The sequence below is a fragment of the Idiotropiscis lumnitzeri genome, chromosome 20 (genome assembly GCF_059441095.1).
Source record: "Idiotropiscis lumnitzeri isolate Australia: NSW breed Sydney's pygmy pipehorse chromosome 20, RoL_Ilum_1.0, whole genome shotgun sequence".
In the NCBI taxonomy this organism is placed as follows: Eukaryota; Metazoa; Chordata; class Actinopteri; order Syngnathiformes; family Syngnathidae; genus Idiotropiscis; species Idiotropiscis lumnitzeri.
The window spans coordinates 12,072,421-12,096,755 of NC_142410.1; the positions used below are offsets into that span (position 1 = coordinate 12,072,421).

General features: G+C 48.2%; 1 protein-coding gene across 14 annotated transcripts in view; it reads right to left on the bottom strand.

Moving 5' to 3' along the window:
- Positions 1-280: 280 nt before the first annotated feature.
- tcf7l2 (transcription factor 7 like 2) overlaps positions 281-24,335 on the bottom strand; it is a 75,853-nt gene continuing 51,798 nt past the window's right edge. For 2 of the 14 annotated variants that reach the window (XM_088283794.1, XM_088283795.1), the window contains 11 exons: positions 14,623-14,755; positions 12,908-13,010; positions 11,739-11,825; positions 8,546-8,686; positions 8,299-8,461; positions 8,103-8,210; positions 6,974-7,022; positions 6,178-6,228; positions 4,530-4,602; positions 3,409-3,469; positions 1,523-1,655 (listed from right to left, as the gene is read on the bottom strand). In XM_088283794.1, coding sequence (XP_088139920.1) covers positions 3,427-3,469; positions 4,530-4,602; positions 6,178-6,228; positions 6,974-7,022; positions 8,103-8,210; positions 8,299-8,461; positions 8,546-8,686; positions 11,739-11,825; positions 12,908-13,010; positions 14,623-14,755 — 951 coding nt within the window. In that variant the 3' untranslated portion in view covers positions 1,523-1,655; positions 3,409-3,426. Of the gene's footprint in view, positions 1,656-3,407; positions 3,470-3,960; positions 4,034-4,529; positions 4,603-6,177; positions 6,229-6,973; positions 7,037-8,101; positions 8,211-8,298; positions 8,462-8,545; positions 8,687-11,738; positions 11,826-12,907; positions 13,011-14,622; positions 14,756-18,940; positions 19,229-24,335 lie in introns of those variants that run through there. The other 12 variants (XM_088283782.1, XM_088283786.1, XM_088283787.1 and 9 more) reach the window with 10 other exon arrangements.

The following is a 24,335-nucleotide window of genomic DNA, read 5'->3' on the forward strand; positions in this document are numbered from 1 at the left end:
TATATATATATATATATATATATATATATATAGTAAGTTGCTTACCTTAAGAAAAATTAGTACAATTTTTTTTTTTTTTTTAAGAAAAAGGAAATAAAAAGAGACACGTACAAGATACGACGAGCAAAATCTCTAACGCAATAAATACTACTGGTCCTAGCGTGGTGACATTTTCAACCCAACGACCCCTTTAAACAATTGCCCCCCCCCCCGAAAGGTAAACAAAGAAAAAGCAGTGGAAGAATGCATAATTAACACAATATCCCCGCCCCCCCCCCCCTTGGCCACAAAGCCCCATTTTTGTTTGATTCTGTACATTTAAACAAGAACAAGTAACATCACAATGAAAAGTTGTTCCTCTGTGCGGCGTCGCCGCGAGCCGCTCGCCCTCGTGCGCTGTGTGAACGGGTGTGTGGGATTGGTTCGCAGGCTCGTATTTAATACAAATAAAAAAGGAGAACCAACGCTAGCCTTGAGCTTGCCCTGTCCACGGTTGTTCGAAATTGAAAAAAAATAAGAATAATAAAGAGGTGCCGGTGTTTCTACGTCATCCACAAACGTTCGACGGAAACAACTGGACTTCTCCGTCTCATTTAAAAGCTTTTTGGACTCGTTTGGGTTGTTGAAGACAAAGAAATCTTCTTTGAAGATGAAACGTCTTCAACAAGTCAAAAGTGTCCAACGGAATTTTTGCAGCAACGGAGGCGAAGGAAGCCGGAATCTTGTAACTTGCTTTCAATCCAAAAGACGACTTTGGTGTAAAATGTGAACACAAGAAAGGTGGCGGATGACCGTGAGCTCAACGATCTCGATGCATTTTGGATGAAAGGTCGTGAAAAAGGCAGCCGGACTCTTAGCTTCTAAATTTGGACTGACAAAATCTTCAGCATCCCCCCCCCCAAAAAAAAAAAAAAACTGAGGCAACTGGACTCTTCTTGGTTGAGTCAAATTTAGAAATGAAAAAGCATTTTGGATTTGAGGTGAAAATGTCGGCAACAACCAACATGAACTCGGAACGTTTGTCGATGACCAGGACGTTTTGGGCTCACGTCTTCAACACTCAACATTTTAGAGGTCTCCTCTTAACATGAACCACAAAACATTGGAGAGGAAAGAAAAAAAAAAGTTTTATCGAGCTATTGTTACAGCTCCCGGTGTTAATTGAACAGTTCCTCGACGGGTCAAATATTGACCAATGAACAACAGCTAGCAGCGGCTAAAAGAAAGGAAGAAGACGAGGAGGCTCCGACGGCTACTCTATGGACTTGGTCACAAGCGACAGCGGCTGCAGCGAGTGGGAATGACACAGCAGCGGCGAGGGCCGGGCCATGGGGGACACCACCGAGGGGCCCGGGAGCCGCGAGGGTGGCGCGTCACCGGGTTCCGGGCCCAGCGTTTTCCCGCCCGCCGCCGTCGCGCTTTCCGGCGGCCCGGCCAGGAGGTGCGGGTGAGCGAGGAGTGGCTGGTGGGCGGGTTTCATAGTCAGTGAAAGAGGTTGCATTTGTTCAGTCTGAGGTTTGGACTCTTTTGGCGAGGGGGACGGGACCACGGAGGAGGGCGAGGACGGGGGGGAGTCTGGGAAGCTTCCGTCCGAGGAGGGAGGACTGGCGCAGCTGCCTTCACCTTGGATGTAGCGAATGCACTTTTTTTTCCTCCTGGATCGGAAAAGGGCGAGGCGAGACAAGACAATCTTTCAGACTTGTGATGTGATCGCGGCTCACGTCGCTTTGCCATGCATGATTGAGAAATGAACCCCCCCACCCCACCCAGAGTAGGAAACAGGACATCAAGCAGGCAGGAAATGAGCATGGCGGGGATGAGGAGTGGACGCCAAGATCGAGTAACGCTCGCTCTCTGGATTTACGCTGCCTTGTCTTTTGACACGGCCTTCGAAAGAAGTCGACTCGCCGAACCTCGACGTCCAGGATGGCATTTTATTGTCTCGTGGTATCGTTAGCGGGCGGTGAAAAACTTTGCCGAAATATTAAAAACGGAAATGACGATTCTGGAGAAAAATTGCAACTCACTCACTTCTTCTCCTTTTTTTTCAGTTTCGGGAATCTCGAGTGTCTCAGTCGGTAAATTAAATATTTCTGCCGACACCTCACTTAGCAAGAGAAGAAATCCAGCAAAGTCGAGAGACGAGTACAAAGTCGTCCTGGCGGTCGAGTCGAGAGCAAAATTAGGAACGCCGTCTCTTCGATTTCCCGCCTTTGCGTTACGGCCCAAATGGGACATTTTTGTCACAATTTGGACGTTTTACAACAACGTGGGAATCGCCGTCTGTTTTATCCCGCCTCCTTGCGTGTTGTCCAAATTATTTTTGGAGGATCGTGCAAACGAATGACTTGGCTTGGGAATTATTTAAGTTTTCCATTTTATACGTCGCGTGACGTGACCGACGCCGTCTGAGCTGGCTTTTGTTTAAAAGGCAAAATTTGCGACTTTGAGGCCGCAATTTCTGTGCGAAACTTTTTTTTTCCTTTTCGACAAAAGCTACAATGGAACATCAGCACTGTTGTGTTGCTGGTCCGCCGCACTCCCCCCGCCTCCTCCTGAGGGGGTCCCAGTTTGTACACTCGCTGCCGAATTTTGCTTTCAAAATAATGGAGGAAGATGCGCACCGGCGAGCACCTGCCCCACAGACACGAGCGGCAACATGAGAGGTCACGGCCTCGCGTTTGCATTCCTGCCGGGTTGGAGACCCTTCTCGAGTCGGAAGGTGAGCGCCTCGGGCGGGATTTGGTTAAGGGGAGGTGAAATCTGCCCCGGCTCATGCTTTTACCTTGACCCCGGTGGTGAACCGGCCTGAAGGCGACGACGGAAACTCAGACGGAAAAAAAAAAGGCTACTTTTGGCGTCCAATTTTTGGGGGCAATAAAAACCAGAGAGAGCACATTACTTTGGATGAAGCAACACCAACAAAGCGCATACATGCTCGGTGGGTGGGAGTCGGGGGCTACGCATGCAATTTCAGGAGGCGTGACATTGGGAAAAAAATATCGAGCGGGCGCGCCAGGGTATCGTTTTGCCGCTAAGTACGCGGCCGTCTCCCGCTAACTGTCCGTCAAAGAGCAACAAATGAGCTCATATCCATTTTTTAACACGCGCATCGATTCATCGTATGCGCCGCTATTGATTTTTCTTTCTTTTTGTTCGCTCTCGCCGCCTCCCGGGAAATTACGCCGGATTTTCGGCAACGGGCGCCCCGGAGAGGACTCTTAACCTCTCGGCTCCTGTAATGAAGACGGAATTATCGCGCCTGATCTTGTGATCTGCAGGAGTGCGCCGTCTTCGTACGTTGCAAGGGGAGCGTTGACAGAGGAGACGGTCATCACAACACAAATGGAAGATGTCACGGAGAAAAAGGAGGAGGGGGGGGTGTACTTAGCAGAAACAAATACCTACCATGAAAGCATTCCCAATTCAAAGACTGCTTGTGTCAGAACAGAAAGACAACAGGTAGGGACTAAGTCAGGGTTATTGAAGAGGAGGAAGAGAGGGAGGAGGAGGAAGAAGAGGAGGAGGAGCACAGAAAAGAGTGTCACTGAGCGGGCCCCTCAAGAGGAAGCAGGGCTAAAATAAAAAAAAAAATGAAATAAAAAAAAAAAAAACGGCGAGCATCACATTGTTATTCAATAAAAGGGAGGCGCCAATTAGCACAAACATGACAGTTAATAAGAGAGCGGAGAAAATGGATTTCCAACATTAAAGAAAAAAAAAAAAGACAGAAATCCATTTTCAACCAAATGGCTCAATTTGAGTCCAATGGAAAGGATTTTTTTTTTTTAATATACTGCAGCAAGTTCCAGTGGGGAAAAAAAGCAGTTTGCCATCTGTTAAGCACACGGATGGAAACGTGTTTTAGAGAGAAAGAAAATCATCAAGGAAAAAGGGAGATAGAAAAAATTAAAATCATAATCAAGGCTCATGGCGGTCGCCTTCCTCCCATTTATGTACCTGCACGGTTTGCACCATAAACTCAGCTGGTCAAGCCCGAACAAGGCACGACACTTCTTTGGGGTATTTGCATCTGTTATAGCCAAAGAGGTAAGGACACAAACAAAAACACACACAGGAGACGGAGGAAAAAGAAAACAAAACAAAAAAAAAAATGGACACGTCATTGCACAGACAAAAAAAAAAAAAAAAACAAAATAAAAAACACACACATGGAGCCTGGGTTGCGGTTTAGGCTGCTTAAACACTGGGACCTCCTCCATTTCGGACCTCCCCAAGCCCCCCCACCTGCCAGTCCATAACACCCCCAAATTTGATCACACTCGTACAAGCATCACTCAGGCAAGCAGGCACCCTTCCAGATAGAAGACAGACCGGCAGGGCGTGGCTGGAGGAAGCGGACGGCGCTCGGCGACACAAACCAGAAGGAAACAAAAAAACAAGGAAGCGAGCGAAAGGAGGAGGAAGTCCCAGCGAGGCGTCGACCCTCCCTCTCCCTCCCCCCTCCCGCCCCCGCCGAGCCTGAACCCGGCCACCCCGGACTCGGTGCAAGCACACCCCATACACACCTGCACGGGCCGCACCAGTTATTCTGTTGATCGAGCCCAAAGCGCGCTCGACACTTCTTAGGAGCGCTCAGGTCTGATGCCGCGACGGCCAAGAAAGAGGTGGGGGGGGAAGCCAGCAAGGAAGAAGAAGAAAAAGGAGGGAAAAAAATGGAGCACCAAAAAACAAAACAAAACAAAGCACAAGTAGGAGAGAAATAAAGAGAAACGGTTACAGTGAGTCGATGGAGACTGAAAGCTTTTGGCAATTGTGCCTCGTGGCTGGATTTACACTGCTTGGGTCCGCTTTGGAAATGGGCCGGGAAAAAATAAATAAATAACAGCAACGCCTACAAACAAAAAAATTAAAATGTCCGTCTGCAGCGTGATGAAATACGACCATCGATGATAAGCAGCATATTCCAAATCAAATCAATAATAAATAATTAGTCGATGATCGTCAAGCGGAGATCAGGTCTCATCGCAGGTCGACGGCATAAACGAGAGCGCATCGAGCCAAACAAAAGAAAAATGAAGCGAAACTTCCGAAAACAGAACCAATTGAATCTGGTGTGAAAATGATTATTTATTTCCAGTCACGAACAAAACGAGCATCAAGCAAGTAAAAAAAATTAAAAAAAATTTTGAGTGAATTTGATTGAGATTTTAATTTTTATTTTTATAAGCATTTCTGTCACGCAATCAATGAGGAAGTGTGCGGAAAACAATTTTCGTCTCGATTGAACTTTTACTTGGACCTGCAGCGTAAATCCAGTCGTCTTTGCAAGCATTATTAGTCGCAGTGCAAACGCATTCCATGCACACAATCGCAAATACGGATTACGGATTTGAACAAAATCGCATTCCTGGAGCGGAATCGAATTTAAGAAGATGCAGGGTGGCTTCAGCAGCGAGTTGTTGTTAGCCTTTGCCAGGGTTGAAGATTAATAAGCTGGAGCAGGAATCTTCTACTTGGAGTCACTCGCTTGTAGGCATGGGCCGGTTGCGCCTCGCAAAGTTCGTCGCCATTTGCGAGCCAGACGACTTTTTCCCCTCGTGAAAAAAAAGTCATCTCTTTGGCAGCGGAAGAATACGCCACGCGAAGTGGAGGTCATATTTATAGCTAGCATGTCTAACGTTAGCGTGGTTCCAAAGTGGAGAAATACTTTTGCTGTTGTACTGCGTTTAGAACTAAATTGATTGATTGATTTTTTTTTTTTTAATTTACACAGCACATTCAACATTTGTTGAGGGTCCACTGTCAAACATTTCTTTTCACTTACGATGATCGCAGCATCAGAATTTAATCGAATCCGGCCCATGCGTAGTCGCTGGCATTAGTGTCCTAAAATATTCTAAAAAGAGGGCGGGGCATGCTAGCCGACAGGTGAGGCAAAAGAGGGAGCGAGCGAGCGAGCGTTTTATCCATTAAGGAGGTTTACCCTGGCATCAAACCCTTCAGACAGTAAGCTCACAAAATAATACATCAGTGTATATCAACATTCTTTTTTTTTTTAAAAAGCATTTTACAGATTTAAATAAAAAAAAGGCAGCAAAAAAAAAAGGAAAAAAGAGACTATTTTGAAAATTATCAACACATCCATGGATAGATCAAGATCAATTAAAAAGAAAGAAAAACAAGTTAGTATATTTAAAAAAATGACATTAGCACCTGTAATCGGAGGGAGTGAAAGGCAAGGGTTTGGAAAATATTCTCTGTGTTCTGCAACGAAAACAAGAACAGATAGAGAGGCCTTCAAGAGGAGATCACCGACACCAAAAAAAAAACAACAAAAGAAATATGAAAAGAAAAAAAAAACTAACAAAAAAAACAGCGGCAATAAACACAATCAAAGCAAACATGATCAGCAGAAAAAATATCCACGTGTGAATTATGAAAGATGGAGCAGTCACAGGATGAGGAAACCTCCTTAATTCATTTTGGGTTCGATTGTGATCAAGAGCAAGCGAGAGTGCAGCCCAGTTAGTCTTCGCACACACACACACACATGCACGCGCACGCACATGCACACACATGCACGCGCACGCAATACTGTAGTGTATTTGCAGGCTGCAGGCGTTTGAAAAACAGTTCATATCATCTCACAGTTTTCGCAAACACACAAATACCACAATGCTAACAGGCAAAAAGGGAGTGGGGGGGCGGGAAGGGACAGGAGGGGGGTCTTAAGGGGGTTCATGCATATTCAGCTGTTATTAGCAAGGGAAGACTCCAGAAAAGACGGGAGGGAGGAGGGAGGGGGCGAGGAGAGGGGGGGGGGGGGTTACTGTACAGCCAACGCTACCATTTAAATATTGCATTGCATGACTATGATGAAAAAAAAAAAAAAGCAGCACAAACACGCACACACAACAAAACTCGCTTGACTTTTATGTGGCGGGATGTCACATGTGGCTGACACATGACGGGGACGCTCTAATATGGGAGATAATTGCCGCTCGCTTACCGTTGCTCTCCGCTTGCTGCTTTTCCCTTTTTCTCTTCTTCCTTTTCCCCTGTTGGTTAGCCGCCAAAAAAATAGAAAGAGAGGGAAAAAAAAAAGGGAGACAGACACAGACAGGAACCTTAGTTATTATATTGCAGGACGCCCCAAAACATGAAACCGGGAGACTACAACTCCTCTTTGTGTTGATTTATTTATTCATGGCTTCTTTTTTTTGCCCTGCGGTTGGTACGAGCCTGATGAGGATTGTGTTTTTCTCGTGGCGCCCGCGCTCCTCTCGCTTATTTTCCTCAATTTGACTTGATGGGCTCCCAAAACTGGACTCTAATGACCAATCATGTGAGAGGCTGGCGCTAAAAACAAGTGCGTGAGCGTGGAGACGGGCCAACGTCGACACCAAAGTAAACAATAAAACATCAATAATAGAAAAACGCAATGAAGGAGCCGCCGACTTGAACATGCGCAGCCTTGTGACCACAAAAAGCCAAAAAATGATTGACTTTGGAACAAAAAAGATGAGAACAACCTCCGGTCTTCACCAAGTTTATCCACTGATTGATGATTTTGTTCCGCTCACAAAAGCGGGCGAGTTTGCTCTTGACAAAATGGCAAAGGTTACATTTTTGGGCTTCGACATTTCTAATAAGTCACTTATACAAAAAAGGAAATGGCATGCACATTTATTTTAGTCCACTAGGGGCCGACATCCTCGCATTCTACTGTATTGTGTAACTTTGAGCGCGTCCGATTTGAAAAGGCACGACCGAGTCCAGTGAGTGACGTGGGTGCCGGTGCAGAAGCGGGCCAACAAACTGGCGAACGTCACCACATTTACTGTTCCGAGCTTTCGCTTTGTACAGTTCAGAGTATTACTTTCAAAACGTGCAAAAATGATTTTTGGGGCGGCGGATGGCAAATTAAGGCCACTTTCATTCTCCACCTGATTGTGATCATCACCGATCTAAATTGGCCTCACAAGACTCCAATGTGGGTCAATTGAACTGCGGCCGGTAAATTCCGAAGTGAACGCCTAATGTGGGCGCAACGTCCAACGATGTGGCGAGGGGCTCGGGCGGGTTTGTTGGGGCGAGGAAAGAAGAGTCCGTTAAGACTTGTAAACTTAAAAACTTACATAGTTGTCTCGGGCCGACCAGCCGGGGTAGAGCTGCATGTGGAGCTGTCGTTCTTTCCTGGCCAGCTCGTAGTATTTGGCCTGCTCCTCCCTCGATAGCGCGTGCCACTGAAAGAGGACAAGAGTGGGGGGGGGTCGCACAAGACAGGTGAGCGGGAAGCGGGCAAACCGAAGCGCCGGCCTCGATTGAACTCACCCTCCGACCCAGAATCTGGTTGATGGCGGCGCTCTCCTTCAGCGTGCACTCGGCCACCACCTTGGCCCGCATCTCCTTCATGTAAAGCATGAAGGCGTTCAGCGGCTTCTTTATGTGGACCTGCTTCTTCTTCTCCTCCTCCTTTTTAGCATCTGACTGTTTCCTGCGGGACAAACGGGCAAGGTGAGAAACTACAACAAAAAAAAGGCCCGCCGACGGGAAAGTCCATCCTGGTGTGACTACTTACGAACTGTTGAGGGAGCTGATGTCGCTGTGGGAGGATTCCTGCTTGACGTTGGGCGTGACGATGGCCGGGTGCGGGATGCCCGTGGTGTGCAAACCGTGGTGGGGGGGCACCATGTGTGGGGGGAACCTAGAGGACAGAAGACTGTGTAAATCGTCAGAATGGACGTGGGTGAAATGGGGCGCATGTCAAAACAACAACAACACCAAAGTTCAGTGGGCTCGGTTCCGCTCCGGAAATTCATCGGCGTGAACGCAAGCGGCCCAAAAAACACAAAATATTCACATCCTTAAAAATCAGTCAACGGTCCTTCAATGTTGAGAAACTTGACATTTTTTTTTTCGTCAAACGCGGGCTCGTTCGGACTGGTGACGACAGACGACAAGTCGGCAAATCCATCCATCCGTTTTTCTCCCATCAAAGTCGATAAATTGAAACGTGGAGCATCGACTCGGCTCATCCTCCCTCCCTTCATTCCGTCTTCTCCTTCAATTTATGAAAGCAGGCCGTTCTCGCCGGAACGCGCTCGAGAGAGCGCACATCCAACCCATCCGCATTGTTGACAGTGCGCGGCCACCATGTGACCAAACATCCAAAAGAGGAGGAAAAAAAGAAAGATTTTCCCCTCTTTCTGCCATTTCTTTTCTCTTTTTGTGTGTGTGTGTGTGTGTGTAAAGCTCATTATCTCGCCGTGTCTGGCTGCATGGCTCGGAGCCAGAATATAATGATGAGGATAAACTCGCCAGGAACAACTAGTTTCTGTTGGAGGCCATCTCAGGGGAGAGCGAGGGCGCCCCCCTCCTCTCGCCCCCCCCCCTCCTCCTCTCCACATCTCTTTCCCCCAAACACACACACACACACACCCTCTTCAAACTCTTTTCCCTTCTGCCGCCTTCATCCCTGACACGTTGGTGTTTGTGCCATGTCATGTGCTGATGGGGAGCTCGGCGGGGCGGGCGGCGGCGGCGGCGGCTGCGCGTCGCCCATCATTAGGGGCTGCCGCTGCCGCTTCCTCCCTCCCCTTCGCCTCTCGCGCCTCTCTGTGCACTTGTTAAAATTTCCTCCGTTCCAAATCTATTTTTTTCCCTTCTTCTTCTCTTTCCTGTCCCCTCGCCACCTCCACGCTGCCTCAACCCCCCCCCTCCCCTCCCCTCCGCAGCGGGCCCAGGTGATGGTTAAAACATGACTGCCGTCCCTTTGAAGAGCAGGGGGCATCGTCATCGTCGGGAGAAGCGGCGCCTCGGACCAATTTAATCAACGGCGAGGAGGGCCCCGCCCCGACCTCGGGCCCGTATGTCTCAATCGGAAAGGTATGTCAGGTTTACCGCGGAGCTGTGCCGCTTAATTGCCGACGTGAAGCGCAAACCCCCGTGCCTGTTTAATGTGTAATGATCCGGCCGAGAAGGAGCGCGAGCGACGGGATTTGGCGAGAGGCGGCGTATCAAAGGGCGGCCCACCTGTCACAGGCGGGTGCACGCGCGCACACAAAATCCGGGACAGAGAGCGCCGTCATTATCCAAAATCTTACCTGACCCCATGATACATTTTTAACAGGAGGTGCGAGGTGCGAGCAGGTACCAGATCTATTTCCTGTCCGCTAATTTGGGGTCAGGTGTAAAGAGCGCGAGGGTCCGAGAGACAATTTTGAGTCTTTCGATGCTCAGGTAATTCCCTTAACTCGGCGGAATTAGACAATCGAAAACAAATTACAGCCGCCGACTGCTGACCCTCGCACACCAACCGACAATTCACCGATGTCACATTTCGGCGACAGAGACTCTCCATGCTTCGCTTTTTAGCCACAGGTCCATATAGTCAGCCTAATTGCAAAATTGCTAAAATCATTTGTGAGTGTTTTTCCGAAAACATGTAAAAAAAAAACCCTCTAAATTCAAGAAACAAGTTGCCATGATCTGGATGAAAAAAATATTTTTTAGCAACCACATTTGAAATTTTTTTTTGAATTGGTATTGTGACACTCTGTAAAATTGGCGCAATGATAATCATTAGTATAAATCTAAGGAAGAGAAAGTGGAAATATAATTTTATGCTCAAAGCGCAACAGTTCAGCCACACGGCGTCGTTTCTCTCATTGTGCGACGATCTTGAGAAATACATAATTAACTCGCTTTTGTTTTGTATTTTTAAAAGGGGGGAAGGGAGGATGTGTTAAAGCATTCTCCGGAGACCTGTCTAGTACCCCCGCCCCGCTTCAATTGGGTAATCAAATTAAGGGTTTCATCACAGGGCATTAGCTCCCCACACACACCCCGCAGCCGGCAGATTCAATTAGCCACGATGGAAATAGGATGATGACAATGTGGAGAGTGAATTATCAGTCACTTAAAGGCCCAGTTGGGACGCGGACGCCACTGGCAGATGTCTGGACCTCTGCTCCAGCGGGGACAATCTGGGGAGGCCTTTCCCATCAAGATCAGCTTCAACGAGGTACACGCGTTATTGACGACACTTTAACGACTTGGCAACAGCTGTGCCGGATTGAAAAGTCACCGGTCACCCCTCCACCGACCCCCCCCTCCCCTGACAACATTTGAGAACTTGAGATCAAAAAGTTCATTATTAGAATGATATCACGAAAAAAAATAACGGTGGAACGTAAGCAATATATCGATGCCCGGCAAGTTGGCAATATTCCATCCAAAATGCTCCCGTTTTTTTTCCCATCCCACTCATTGTTTTCCAAGCGTCCCAGATTTGTCGACACCGCCAGACACGTGTTTAATTCAATTCCCACACAATGGCAAGTTTCTCAACATGATTGTAAAAACACAAAAGGGGAAACACACACACATGCGCGTATACGCCAAAATGGTTGCACAAAATATGTTTGAACGTTCACAGCAGCACTTTGGAACGAAACCATGCCGAGCAAGTTTTGTCCCAAAGCGCGGCTGTCTTTGTTTATGTCTGGCAATGACGCGGCACGGCTGATTTCAAATCAGCCTGACGTGCAGCGGGGGCTAAATGTTCTTCGGGGGCCTCATTAAGGGGGAGAAAAAAATAAGAAGATAAATATAATTAATATTTGAGCACCCTTGCTGGAGATTTGGCCTTTTGAATATGGGAAGGCGTGAAGCATCCTTCGGGGAACGCTTGCAACACTCACTAAGAGGAGTTGGTGTGCGTGCGTGTGCACGTGCGTGCGTGCGCGTTGAGCGCCAAGGGCTCGACTCACCTTGACATGGATGCGTTGACGGTGAGCGCAGTTGGGTAGGGGTGTCTAAAACCCCCTGTTGTGATTGGATAAACGGGTTGACCTTGCCTGCGAAGGAAAAAAGAAGAAAGGTAAAGAAACAACGTTGACAGACGCCAAGGTAGCGAGCCCCCTCAAGTCGGCCTCTTTTATTCTCATTTGATCGGGGACAAAAATCGGGGGGATTGCCGAGCGGCGGATCAAAGGCGGGGTGGGAATAAACTCCCGACAATTTGGAACGTAGCAAATCTTGATAGCGGCGGCTAATTAAATTTCATAACCCTTCGCTTGGTGTGCCGACCCCCCCCCCGAGCTGGAACTAGGTGTTTTGTTGTGATAATTAAAGACGAAGTGCGGCTCCCTTTAATGGAGCCATCACGCTAATTGAGGTCTACACATCCAAAAGACAAACAATAATGAATGTAAATTTATACCGAAAATAAAGTGCAGCAAATCAAAGGGCGGCGTGGCGGCGCTCGGGGCCCTTTCTCGCTATTTAGACGGAGGCGAGAAAACATTAAATTAACAGAGTTTAATTTGTAGCCTTTTGTCATATTAACAAGTGTTGACAAGAGTTACCCAGGGAGAATCCCCGTGCGGGATTGCGGGTAAAAGGCGGGCAATCGCCGTTCATTTACTCTAATTTGACCCTACAGAGAGATGCAAAGTAGTGAGCGCCATTTAAAAAAAAAAAAAGCGGTAATGAGGAACGCGCAGTCCACAAAGTTTGACGATTAGCTCAAAGGGAGACGGAGAAGCCTTTTAGAAAGGAACAACAACTGGAGCACACTTTGGGGGATCTAACGTCTTTTGAAGCCAAATCCGTGTCTCGCAAACAAATAGCGCTTTGGCGCCATCTTTGGACGATGGAACGAGGTTGAACTGTGGGCAGTCGCTTCATTTAGTCAGAGCAAAAGAAAAAAAAATGGTCGCCACCTTGTGGCATCTGTGAGCAATGACAAATCGTCAATAACGTGCAGATTTTCGCTATTGTCCTGACTTCACCATTAAAAAGGCGTTTTTCCATTCCGTGTCCCTTCAAGGTTTGTTGAGCCACAATTTGGAAATGTGGACTTGTCTTAACTTTTCACACAGCTCATGAAAGAACAAAAGTACAAAGAATAGTAGTGGAAAAAAAGGGATTCGCTTACTGTGGTACTAACCATCCTAGGGGATGGGGGATCTGGCCGACGGTGCCAGGTGACAGCGGGTAATAAGGAGAAATATCGGGAGGATGCGGAGGCCTTGGAATTCCTGCAACAAAAAAAAAAAAAAGAAGATGACATGAGCACGTTGAGGAGGTGGACAAGATGAAGAATCAAATCTTTTGTCACAGTCGCGCACATCACAGGGGGAGGCAGACGAGGAGGAGGAAGCCTTGTTGCTCGCGTGAACATGTCGCAAAAAACAAAAAGAGGAAAAAATAAAAATCGCACTTCCTGATCAAAGGCCTCGGCAGGCGACAGCGGCACATTGTCTTTGGAGGAGGCAGAGAGGGGAGAGAGGTGAGGAAGAGGAAGAGGAGGATAAAAAAGGAAAAGAGCGACACGATTCTTGTCACGTTTGTCACGCGAATTGGGGAGATTAATGATGTAAAATGATGGCGGTTTAGAAGTTAACAAAACTCAACAATATCATTACGCCGTGGCGTGTGATCAGAGGGAGGTTGCCTCGTCATTCGCTGTCAGCGACACCATGCCGCACGCGCGACAAAAGCTAGCGCAAATATGCAGCTGTTAAACAGCGTTAGCAAAGCCATTTAAGCTAATTGGTGACTACTGCAATCGCTGTTTGGTGTCACCAACGGTGAAAAATGTACAATTGTCTTTGGGGAGAAGGCGCCTTTGATTTAGCCGCATCAATCAAATGGTGCGCGTGTCGCTTCTGACTGCGTGGAGATGAATAACAATAAGGCGGATGAAAGCGCCTCATATTCGCTTTGGATTAAGTCAAGCTACGATGCTAATGCTAGCTAGCAAATCCGATCAATTCCGACTTGACAACGCACGAAGATACGTCGCATAATGACAATGTGGAGCTGAGATGAATTAGTTCATTATTTATATGAAGGCTCAAAAGGTTAGTTTTGGATTTGAAGAACTTGAATGGTAGCAGGCGAGGCTAACGCTAGCGACTGAGCTCGAGTCAAATCCGTTTCGGAATTAGCCCGCTTAGGCGGGATTGAATGTGGCACGAGACTCGATGAATTTGTTGATTAAAAATTTTTTTAATTGATTTGCGTTCACTGGAAACGTTTGTCGAGCCATCACGTCATTGCGACAAGTTCTGGGATATTAAGCGCCGATTCCGTTGGCTTGACGTTCAGTTTTCTTGCATAGATGCAAACGTCTTGTACAGACTGTCTGGTTTAAAAATAACTTCTCACACTTCTTGCAAGTTTCTTCATCCTGCCAACGTCGCTGAAATAGCATGAGGAATGACTGCGTCCTCGGGCTGAGGCGGAAAAAAATGTGGACGGCATTTTGGAGCACCATTCCGCTAAAAGCCACACAAGCAGCACGGCAGACCCAATATGCTCGCTAGAGTCATTAAACACCAAGTCCCGATTAGGCTCCATTATGCGCTGCATTAAACAGCAGCTGGTACATTAACCCCCCCTTCCCCGTTGTAATAAGGCGACATCATTACCTAAATGACTGACTGGAGGCCAATCAAACTACGAAAGGGTTCGCCATGAAGAGGAAAGGTTGACCGGAAACAAAATAAGGAGGCGGGTCAAGTTGCAAGGAAGGCCTCAGAATGAAATGTGAGAAAAATGGGAGAGCCACGAGGTGTCGGGTTGCAGCTCGAATCACGGATTCTTGCTGAATAGCCCAAAATAAATAAATAAATAAAAAACACTTGCCTGTTTTGGGGTCCACGTCTGTCTGTAGGTGCGGTGGCGGGTTCCCCGGTGTGAAGTGCTCATTGCTGTAGGTGATCAGCGGTGTGAGAGGGTGCACGTGGTGAGGGTGCTGAACCACTGGAACCTTATTCGACTGCAACGAGAGAAAAAAAAAAAGGTTAATATTCAGAGAAACGTCAAATAAGAGCGTATCGAATTGTGGCCGTTCGCGAGGCGCCAAAGCGCTGGGCCTCAGTGAAAACATTGCGGTTTGTAATTAAAAACACTTCTGGAATTCAGTGTGAGTCTAAGAGGCCCCCGAGGGTTGGGGGGAGCGGTTGCCACTTCTCATTTGGCGCTTGATGTGCGACGAGACACGTTTAACCGCAGCGGCGGCGCAAAGTCATCGATCTTGTGCAGACCGCCGAAAATCAAGACAAGGCAAGAAAATCCCGAGTCATTAGAGGCTTCGGTCAACGCGCCACCGTTGCCTTCGTCTCCCTCGCAACCCCCCCTGACTCTCGAGGGGGGGCAGGACCGCATCCTCCTAAAAGGTTTAGGAGCTGAAAATCCATTTCTGCATTTTTGCCAAATGACTTGGAGCTATGTCATCTTGTCTTTGTGCTCCTAAGTGGCACAGCCCACCCTCTCTCTCTCTTTTTTTTTTTCAATTACCCAAAGATTACAGTGGAGTTGCCGTGGGCCCCCCCCCCCAATGATCCGGGTCTGGGACCGCACCCCCAGCCACCAGATAACCAGATTAGAGCGCTGCTGTCGATTAGCCTGCTGGCTTTGGCCTCTTTCCTCACACGTCCTTATCCTGCTCTCGGCAGCCAAAGAAGCAGCACTAATCAGGCTTATCATAACATGGATGATATGTTCAAGAGGGGGTGGGGGCGGAGGGGGGGTTGTGTGGCAGCAAAGGGGAGGGAAAGGGGTGGATCTGCTTGAGTGCGTGGTCTCGTGTAGGCCCTCACGCAACCTCATTAGTGACTTAAATCTGTGCAGAAATTTAAAACAAAACTCAAATGCAGCGGATGCAGGCTTGACTTTGAAAAGCATTAATGGAACTGGTGGGGGGAGGGGGGATGTGGGGGCGGTCATGCAAGTGGAAATGAGAGTTTGGTGTTGTCAACCCCAACGCGGTTTGGCAAACGGACTTCGGTTAATATTTGGACTTGAACTTGCTCAGTTGGTAATTAAAGGCATCTCTTGCGAGACCTTTTCTCTATTGGTTAGAGAATTGTGGAAGGTGGCCAGGGGAGGTGGGTGAGGGAGGGAGGGGGTGGGGGGGCATTCCCTATTGCCATGGTCCCAATGAAAGATTAATGAACCCCCGCAGAACTCCGGGGAGGCAAGCGAGACTCCTGGGACTCATTCACAGCCCTGAGCTGAAAAGGCTGCGGAGGAGCGCGGCGGCTGAGCAGAGCGAGGGGGGGGGGGGGTTGCGTATCTGTGCTTGTGTGTCGAGCTGGAGGCGTGGGGCGGGGGGGCGAGATTCGTTAGAAAGGAACACAAACCAAGGCGCTCGTGATGTGATCTGCACATCCAGAATAGACGGAGGATGGGGAGGAAAAAAAGCAGGATGATGACAGCTGCCGCATGCAGCTGACGAGTTCTGTCGCTCTTCCTCTACAATGCCCCCCCCCACCTCCTCGCACCTCCTAACCTCCTGCTTCGCGAATCCCTGCTCCTCCCTCGGGGAATGATGTGAAAGAATGTTGTCGATTCTTCGTCGGCGTCCTGAAAAGCTTTCCTGGCCATTTGAAGGATCTCTTTTGTCCGCAGGCCTCGACCGTTGAGGGGACAGTTCAAAATGCCCCAAATGTTCCAGTCCCAAAAGGGCGAGAGAGCAGTAGATTTACATGAGAAACCCTCTTTCTGTAGGGAGTTGTGGCAAAAATGACTCTGATGTGAAGGACAAACTGCAGTGAATCCCAAATCTTGGTTTGTGGGACGGCTCGAAGTTATAAAGATCGTCATAAAGATCTTGCAAATTCCTGACCTCCTTCATTGTCGCTTAATCGAGTTATACATTTGTGGAAACGCGGCTAATGGTCTCGGACTGCACGCAGTAGCATCCGTTGCGGTCGCCGATGACGTTAAGTCAAAAATCGCCCGGTCCCGTCAGGAACGAGGCCCGGCACCTGCTCCGAATCGTAGAACTTGACTGGCGGGGAGGCTCGGGCGCTTCTGTCGCACAACAAAGCGCCGAGAGACAAAAGCGGGCGACGTGGGAGGCTTCTCCACAAGGGCCAGGGGAAGAAGAAAGAACGTTTTCTGCCCCGACGCCCCCGCTGACTCGCATCCTTCGTCACCGGAGCAAACGAAAATAGCATCAGACGAAGACGTCCGAGCTTTTTCAAGCCTCCGAACGACAACGCGCGTTCACGAGCCCCGGAAAAACAACTGCCGTCAGGCTTGCGCTATCGTCCAGGACACGTCGGGGCGCTGGCTTGCTGAGTAAGGCAACGTACTCAAGTACAGCCGTAGGATTTGCCACCTCCGGTTATGCTAACGATACGACAAGCGGTTCGAGTTATTCCCGGCTTTGCTCCGACTTCCTACTGTGCGCTTCATATTCAAAACAGAGCTTTCATTCATTCATTTCATCGAGAATCATCATGTCCATATGACGAGGGGAACGCAAAATGTGCGCGGGGCCAAAGTTGACCGGCCTGATCGGGATTCCGAATTCCGACCAGCTTGAAATTCCTGAGCACCTACGAGCAACGGTTGGGCTGCCACAAGCCTCAACACTAATCTACTTTTGGAAAAGAGCAGTCACAAACTGTAAAAAGAGCCCCCAGGAGGCGGTCAAATCGAAGTCAGACCTCCGGCGAGAGAAAGGAGAAGGGGCGGAGGACGGAGCCCAGAGGCTCACAAAGTGACAGCAGGACAGAAGGAGACAAAGGCGGTGGGGGCGGCGAGGTGAAGGCCGGACAGGAAAAAGCTGTTGGCCCGTATTTCCGCTTGGCGGCACCTCGCGGGGACCCTAAATGTGAAGGTGCCGACCTCATTCGTCTGCTTTGTGTCACGAGATGATGAGTTGTCGCAACAGCTCGCCGGCTGCTAATGAGCGGCGAGCGAGGCCGGGGCACGGCCCGGCTTGAGGGATGACGCCGCCGTGATGGATCGGAGAACGCTTGGGCCTCCGCATTCCGGCGCGCGCTGGGAAAGGCGGCGGCCCGCGGAGGGACACCGAGCAGAAAAACAAAAAGCGTCAAAAGCTTAAATGTCGGAACAAGTCCGATGACATCAATGTCAGCCTGCTGAAATCTGTTGCTTATTTTCTTTTTGGCGGGGGGGCAGGGGCGGTTTGAATGCTCCTTTGAGGCTTGAGAACAAATCCTCACATTCAAGCAGACAATCTAAAAGGAATATTTAAGAGATTAACGGCAATGGAATATGAAACGCCGAGACGAATTAAAGGCTTATCAGAGGGCGGATCCGCCGCCGTTCCACGCTGATTAGCGCTCGCAAATCACATTTCTTGGTCAGTCGGGGATTGATCCGGAAGTGTTGATCTCTCTTCCGAGAGAGGGTGCATCTCCCGGGGCATAAAAAAAAAAGGGGGGGGGGTGCGCACCCCGAGATGTTTTATCAAACTTAATTATTCACTTTGCAGTTGTGACACGCCGACTTGCTTGATCAGAGTACGGAACAAAAATAATATGTGGGCCAGAGCCTTTGCTCCCCCGTCCTCGCGCTGCCGCTCAGGTCGCTCGTCAGCGCTCATTTCCCCGCTTGCCGCGTCTTTGAAAGTCGGCACATCAAATGGAATGGCGGAGAGGACACGTTGTGATGTGTCGCACACAAATAAAGTCGCTTAAATATCAAGTGCGATTTGGTGCAAGTGTTGACAAATTGAGTCTCGGGCGCGCACGTGCGTTCCAGCTGCTTCCTCCCCTCGCACGCCGCCGCCGCCAACCTTCGTCTCCGCAACACTTTTTAACACAAACAGCCTCTTGAGCTCTCGTACCTGAGTTAAACGGGCGATATTGTGTCAAGAGCGCCGGCAAATTCCGCCTTTTGAAATGCAATCAGCCTCGCAGAATTTCACTTGAAAGGCTGGCAATCAAGATTTGGAATCGGACGCCGACAAAAGAATGTTAGGCTGTCACGTTTGTTGAATTTTTTTCCTTGCCACGAATAAGACATGAGATTGACTAAACACGCTTTTGTCAGGTAAATAAAACTGCTTTTGAATGGGGGAGAAAAAATCCACTTGCAAAAACATTTAACGCTTAGCAAGTTTCCATCACCCAAAAGCTGGTGAACAACAACCCCCCCCCTCCCCCCTCCACCGCCCCCAAAAAAGGGGATGCGGCCTACTCACCCAACTGCTCAGATTGAGATGCCAGCCGCCCACCCTCTGGACGAGTCCCGGGTTGAGGACTCCAGCGTCCTCCGACCCGGCCGGAGATCCGTCCCGCGGGTACATGACCGGCCCCCCTCCCCCTCCGAGCGCCCCCCACACCCGGCGATTCCTGCCCTCTCTTGCGCGGCGTGCACAAGCTCCCCCGTTTGCCGCGCCGCGCCGCCGCTTGTTTCCGTGCCGCCTTCCCGCGCCGACTGAAGTGTGCATGTGTGTGGGTGAACTTGTGTGCATTGTGCACTCTCTCTTTCCACGCGCTCGTGGCTGACCAGCGTTCCCCAAGGGTGTTAGTCATTTGAGCAGCTCTCCGACAGGCGGCGAGGCCCGCTACCACCTCATCCGTCACACACTCTGCGAGCGGAAAGTTTTGATAGCCGTGACGAGAAGAGGGGGCGAGGGGCAACCATAGTTACAAACAAAAAAACAAAATCACGACCGTAGGTGTGTGACTGTGTTTTGAGGAAAGGGGGGGGGGGCTGGCCTGCCATTGTTGCCCATAGACCAAGCAAACGGGGGATTCCACAATTTAGTCCACAAAGAGAAGGCAGTCCCTTTGCCAAACACGAGTTTGTGGTGCGAGCAAGGCTGGGCAAATGTTCTTTATAAATTTGTAATGTTACATTTTTGGAGATTTCGCTGGCAGAAGGTTTGGCCTGTATAAAAAAAAACAAAAAAACAAAACAGTCTCTCTGAAGTTGTATTAATTTTTTGGGGGAGAGACTCGCCAGATCAAAACGCTGGGGAAGGCCATTTAAGGCCCTCGAGTTCAAAAATGGCTTCGTTCAAGGCCCAAAACTTTCTTCCTTGGTTTGTTAAATTAGTGATTTGAAAAATTACAGGGAAATAAAAGCTCATTTAATGGCAATGAAATGCCTCAAAGAAAAAAAAAAATATCATCATGCAGGAGAGGCCTCATTGAAAATATTCACATTTGGAGAAACGACAATTACACATTTTCCGGCAAATAAAAAAAAATCTAAATCAAAACGTGAAAAAAATTTTGGGGGTGTATTTTATTATTATTTATTTATTTTTTACGGCCTGAAGTTACAAATATATGCTTTAAGGAGAAAAGAGCCAAGCGCCTAACAAGAACCACGCCACATGAAATATTGATGGCATACATTATTTAAACGTGCGCAATACTCGTCGATTAAAACCTAAACTCAAGTTTAAACGTGCAATTCTAGCAAGTCAATTCTTGAATTTCAAGGAGAAAACCGAGCACGTATCTTTTTTTAATCAAGACGTTCGTCAAAGCCTAATTTGTGCATCTTGAAAACTTTTGCAAATATGTCAATTGAAATGTAAATTTTCCCCGAGCATCCCGCAGGCCGCGTTGCAGCGAGTCCCGTCCCGAGGCCCAAAAGGCAAAAGAAAGCTGAGGGAATGTCACGCACAATAGCGGCAGGGGGGCTCCCCGGCTTGACAAGTAAAAGAGCCCCACGACGAGGCGCCGGCTAATTGCCCGCCCTCCCCGTCCATTCAAGCCGGCCCGCCACGCTCCCGCCGCCTCCTTTTGTCCCACGTGCGCCTTCTTCAGTAAACGCAAAGTGATGGACAGCTCGCCATCGCGCTGCCACAGCGCCATCAACAACAACACCGCCTCCCCGCACACAAAAAAAATATATATAAATAAAATTAAATAAACTCAGGGAGTAAAACAGTTTCCACTGTGCTAAAAGTGTCACAAGAATTATTAAAGTGGAGCTCACGAATCAATTTAAATAATAGAAAAATAATTTGAGCTTTTTAAAGATTGTTTTTTAATCAAAGGTGATTATTTTTAGAAACAGAAACAAAACTTATTTAACAGCAAATTGTTTAAAAAAAAAAAAAAAATCCTAATTTGGTGTGGCTTAATATTATTCACATTTGACTAAAAACAATTACACCAAATATTTAATGGCATCAAACTTTGATTGAAAATGTGATAATAAATGTAGGAAATGCCTTCCTTCATTTCAAATAAATTCGAAGAAACAGCAAACATTCATCATCATCATCATCATCATCATCATCATCTTTATCCGGACGCCTCGGACTCATTCATTCTCGTCAGCTTGTCAGGACAAAGCAATCAAACATTGCCTTTCATGAATCCAAATTGTCAATCTGTCACTTAGCAACAAAAGTGGAAGAAATTAGCCGCAGAAAAAAGTAAACCAAATGCCATCAAATATTCAAAGCCATGCAGGAGCAAAACGACATTTGCGCCAAACTAAACTAAAACAAAACAGAATAAAAAAAACAAGCGTAAAAAGTCTTACCATTTAAAAGAGCCGTTTTTGGGATGCTGCTCGCTTCCTGGTTAAAACGCGCATGCCGCCACTCGCGCTCGTGCACTCACTCCAAGCAGACTCCCACCACCATGTCAGCCACTAATCCACTGGGGGGCAGCACCTCGTCGACGGCGGCCCCCCTCGCTCACGCCCCGATGGGATAAGCCGATAAGACGGCGGCCGTTGCCGCGGCGGCCGAGCACACGCCGGCCGCCGGCCCTTCGGGGACGAGCCCATGCCGCGGCCGCCGCCCGTCCGGACGCGCCGGGCACCCTCCGCCGCTCCTTCAACGCCATCGCCCGGGACTCCCTCGCTCTCCCCCTCACGCGTCTTCATATCCACCACCACCACCCAACCCCCCCACCCCCACCCCCCCCCCCCCACACACACACACACAGCAAACAGCCCTTTTGTGTCCGCGTCTCCCGTCTTGGAGAAAGTGAAAAGAAAATGAAGAGAAGCTTTCACTCACCGGCTCGGCGGACATAAGGCAAATGGAGTGTTGCGTCTTTTTAGGAGTTGCCCTAACTTGGCTAAACTCGAGCAGCGGGGTGTCTCTCCCGTCATGTCAGTAATCCCCCCACCCCGGGAGAAAAAAAAAAAAGAAAAAGAAAAAGAAAAAGGAAACTAGCCACGCTCCATTCAGTGGCGGTCACACTACGTTAGACGCAAAATCGAGGGGTGGAAAAAGCATTCCGAAGATTTTCTACGGGAGGGAAAAAAAAAAAAATGTCAAAAAGAGCAAATAACACTTCCAAGTGTGATGAAAAAGTTACGGCGAGGCTGCCCACGATGCCGCCGCCGACAACGACGACGACGACGGCTGAAAAGGGAAAAGCCGGAAAAAAGCAAACAAGGCAAAAAGTCAAAGCGAGGAGCCAGCAGAGGGAAATTGCGGCCGAGTGGCGTCGGCGCGAGGAGGAAGCCCACTCTTAAAGCCGCGATCCGACCAGCCGCCGCTCACCACCGCTGTGAGCCTTTCAACCGCCGCGCACCAAAAATGACTATTGATCTTCAAATGCTGATAATTGAAAAGATCAAAACGATTAAAGAAAAAGGGAACAAAAAGAAAGGGGAAGAAAAATCAAGAATGCGCTGACTTACCATGTTGTGCGTCCTCTCCTTTTTGTTGCCAGTTTTTGGGAGGCTTTTTGCGTTTAAAAAAAAAAAAAAAGATTTCGCATTGAAGGTGTCAAATTTTTTCCAGCCGCGTCTCTTGATCGTATTACTTCCGCGGTCGTGCTTTCCAATGCGTCTGAACTTTTTCCCTTTTCTCTTTTATTTTGTTTGTGCTACCTTGCCTTTTCCCCCCCTTCTTTTTTTCCTCTTCTTTTTCTTCTTCTCCTCCGCTTTAAGACTTTAAAAAGACTCTCCGCCGCCGCTGCCGCACACGCACCCGCTCGCTCGCTCGCTAAAGCAGCACAAATTATCTCGCCACCTTGCGCAGCGCTCTGATGCTTTTGGCCGCCAACTTTGCGAGGCCCTTTTACGACGGCATCAAAATTAGCATTGTCAAAGCGGTTAATGAATATTAATATTGTATTTGTCATTGGAGCTGGCCCATTGCTGAACTCCGAGTCATCCATCAGGGACAAGATTAAGCACACAATTATTTCTGACTGACAGGGACCAAATCTGGAAGATTTTTTTTTTCCCCTCCCTTCTTCCCCCCTCCGACAATTTAAAGAAAAAGACACAACATCGTCTTTAAGGTGCCTCCCACGAGACCGGGCGAGATTAATACACTTTTAATGAAGCAAGATTTCATACCTACTCATAGGAGGGGGGGTGTAAAAGAAAAAAAAAAAGGGGGGGAAATATACTTGAAATGTTGTATTTCATTGTTTTGATGAGAGATACGGGATTTTGTCTTTTTGTGTGTGTGTGTGTGCGGACAATAATGGATTTTTGCCACGAGCGCTGCTTAAATTCATCATGAAACATTTATTAAGAAAACGTCGGACCCCCGGCATTCGCTGTCTCCCTCGGCGGTGCGCTGCCGGGCCGAGCGCCGCGGACCACCGAGGACCACACAGGCAGCCCGCTGCTGCAGCCGGCACACACACACACACACACACACACACACACACACACACAGCCGCAGCAAACGTGTGACTTGCTCATTCCCAAATTTTGGATGTGACATGTTGAAACTTTATGGATTTTTTTTTCCCTTTTCCAAATAAAACATTTTTTCCTTTTCCTACCAATTTTGTGCAAATTCCAAGCAATATTTTCACCTTCCTACGATTATGCCACAGTACCCCGTTGCTGACCTCTTGCAACAATTACTTTTCAGACAATTATTTGGCCCCCTATACTCAATCTGTGTGAAACAAAGCTAAAAGATTTATTTGTTAAAAAAAAAAGTCAGATGTGGCATAACAAATGACAGCCGATAGTTAAAAAACAAAAAGAGTAATAATAATTCCCAAATTCGTCACAAGACCAAATAAATCGACGGGAAAGGACAACCAATGGGATTCCAAACCAGATCAGAGCGGCACAAAACGTGGGCCAACTCAAACAAAAGGATCATCTTTTCGGCCCTTTTTCCTACCAGCATTTTGTCTGGGAATCATCCTGAGTTCTTCTCTAACAAGAAAGCAAAAAAAAAAAAAACAATTGGAAGACACGGCGGCATATGCGAGGCACAAACGCCGGTTGAGAACGGGCGATGGAGTCGTAGCGCTCGTCAGACCCGACTGAGCGGCCGTCCGGCCGTCCGGCGGATCAAGCTGGCGCCCCGCAGGCTGCCCTAATACCATTAGCAACCCTTAGATGAACACACTAAATTGGCTTTTGTTCTCCACCACACAGATGGCGTTTTGCTTTTGCTTTTCTTAAGTCGGCGGAGAGCGCCGAGGAAAGTTTGCTAATTCGCCCTTGCCGAAAGGCTGTCGGATGCAGCTTTCACTTTCACGCTTTAGATACACGCACACACACACAATTTAAAAATGATTTGAGAGCTTGAATTCATTTAGAGGAGATGAATTTTTTTTACAGGTTCGAGAGGCAACGTTGAAATAAATTTTTTTTGGGGGGGGGATTACATTTTGTGAGAAACATGGGAG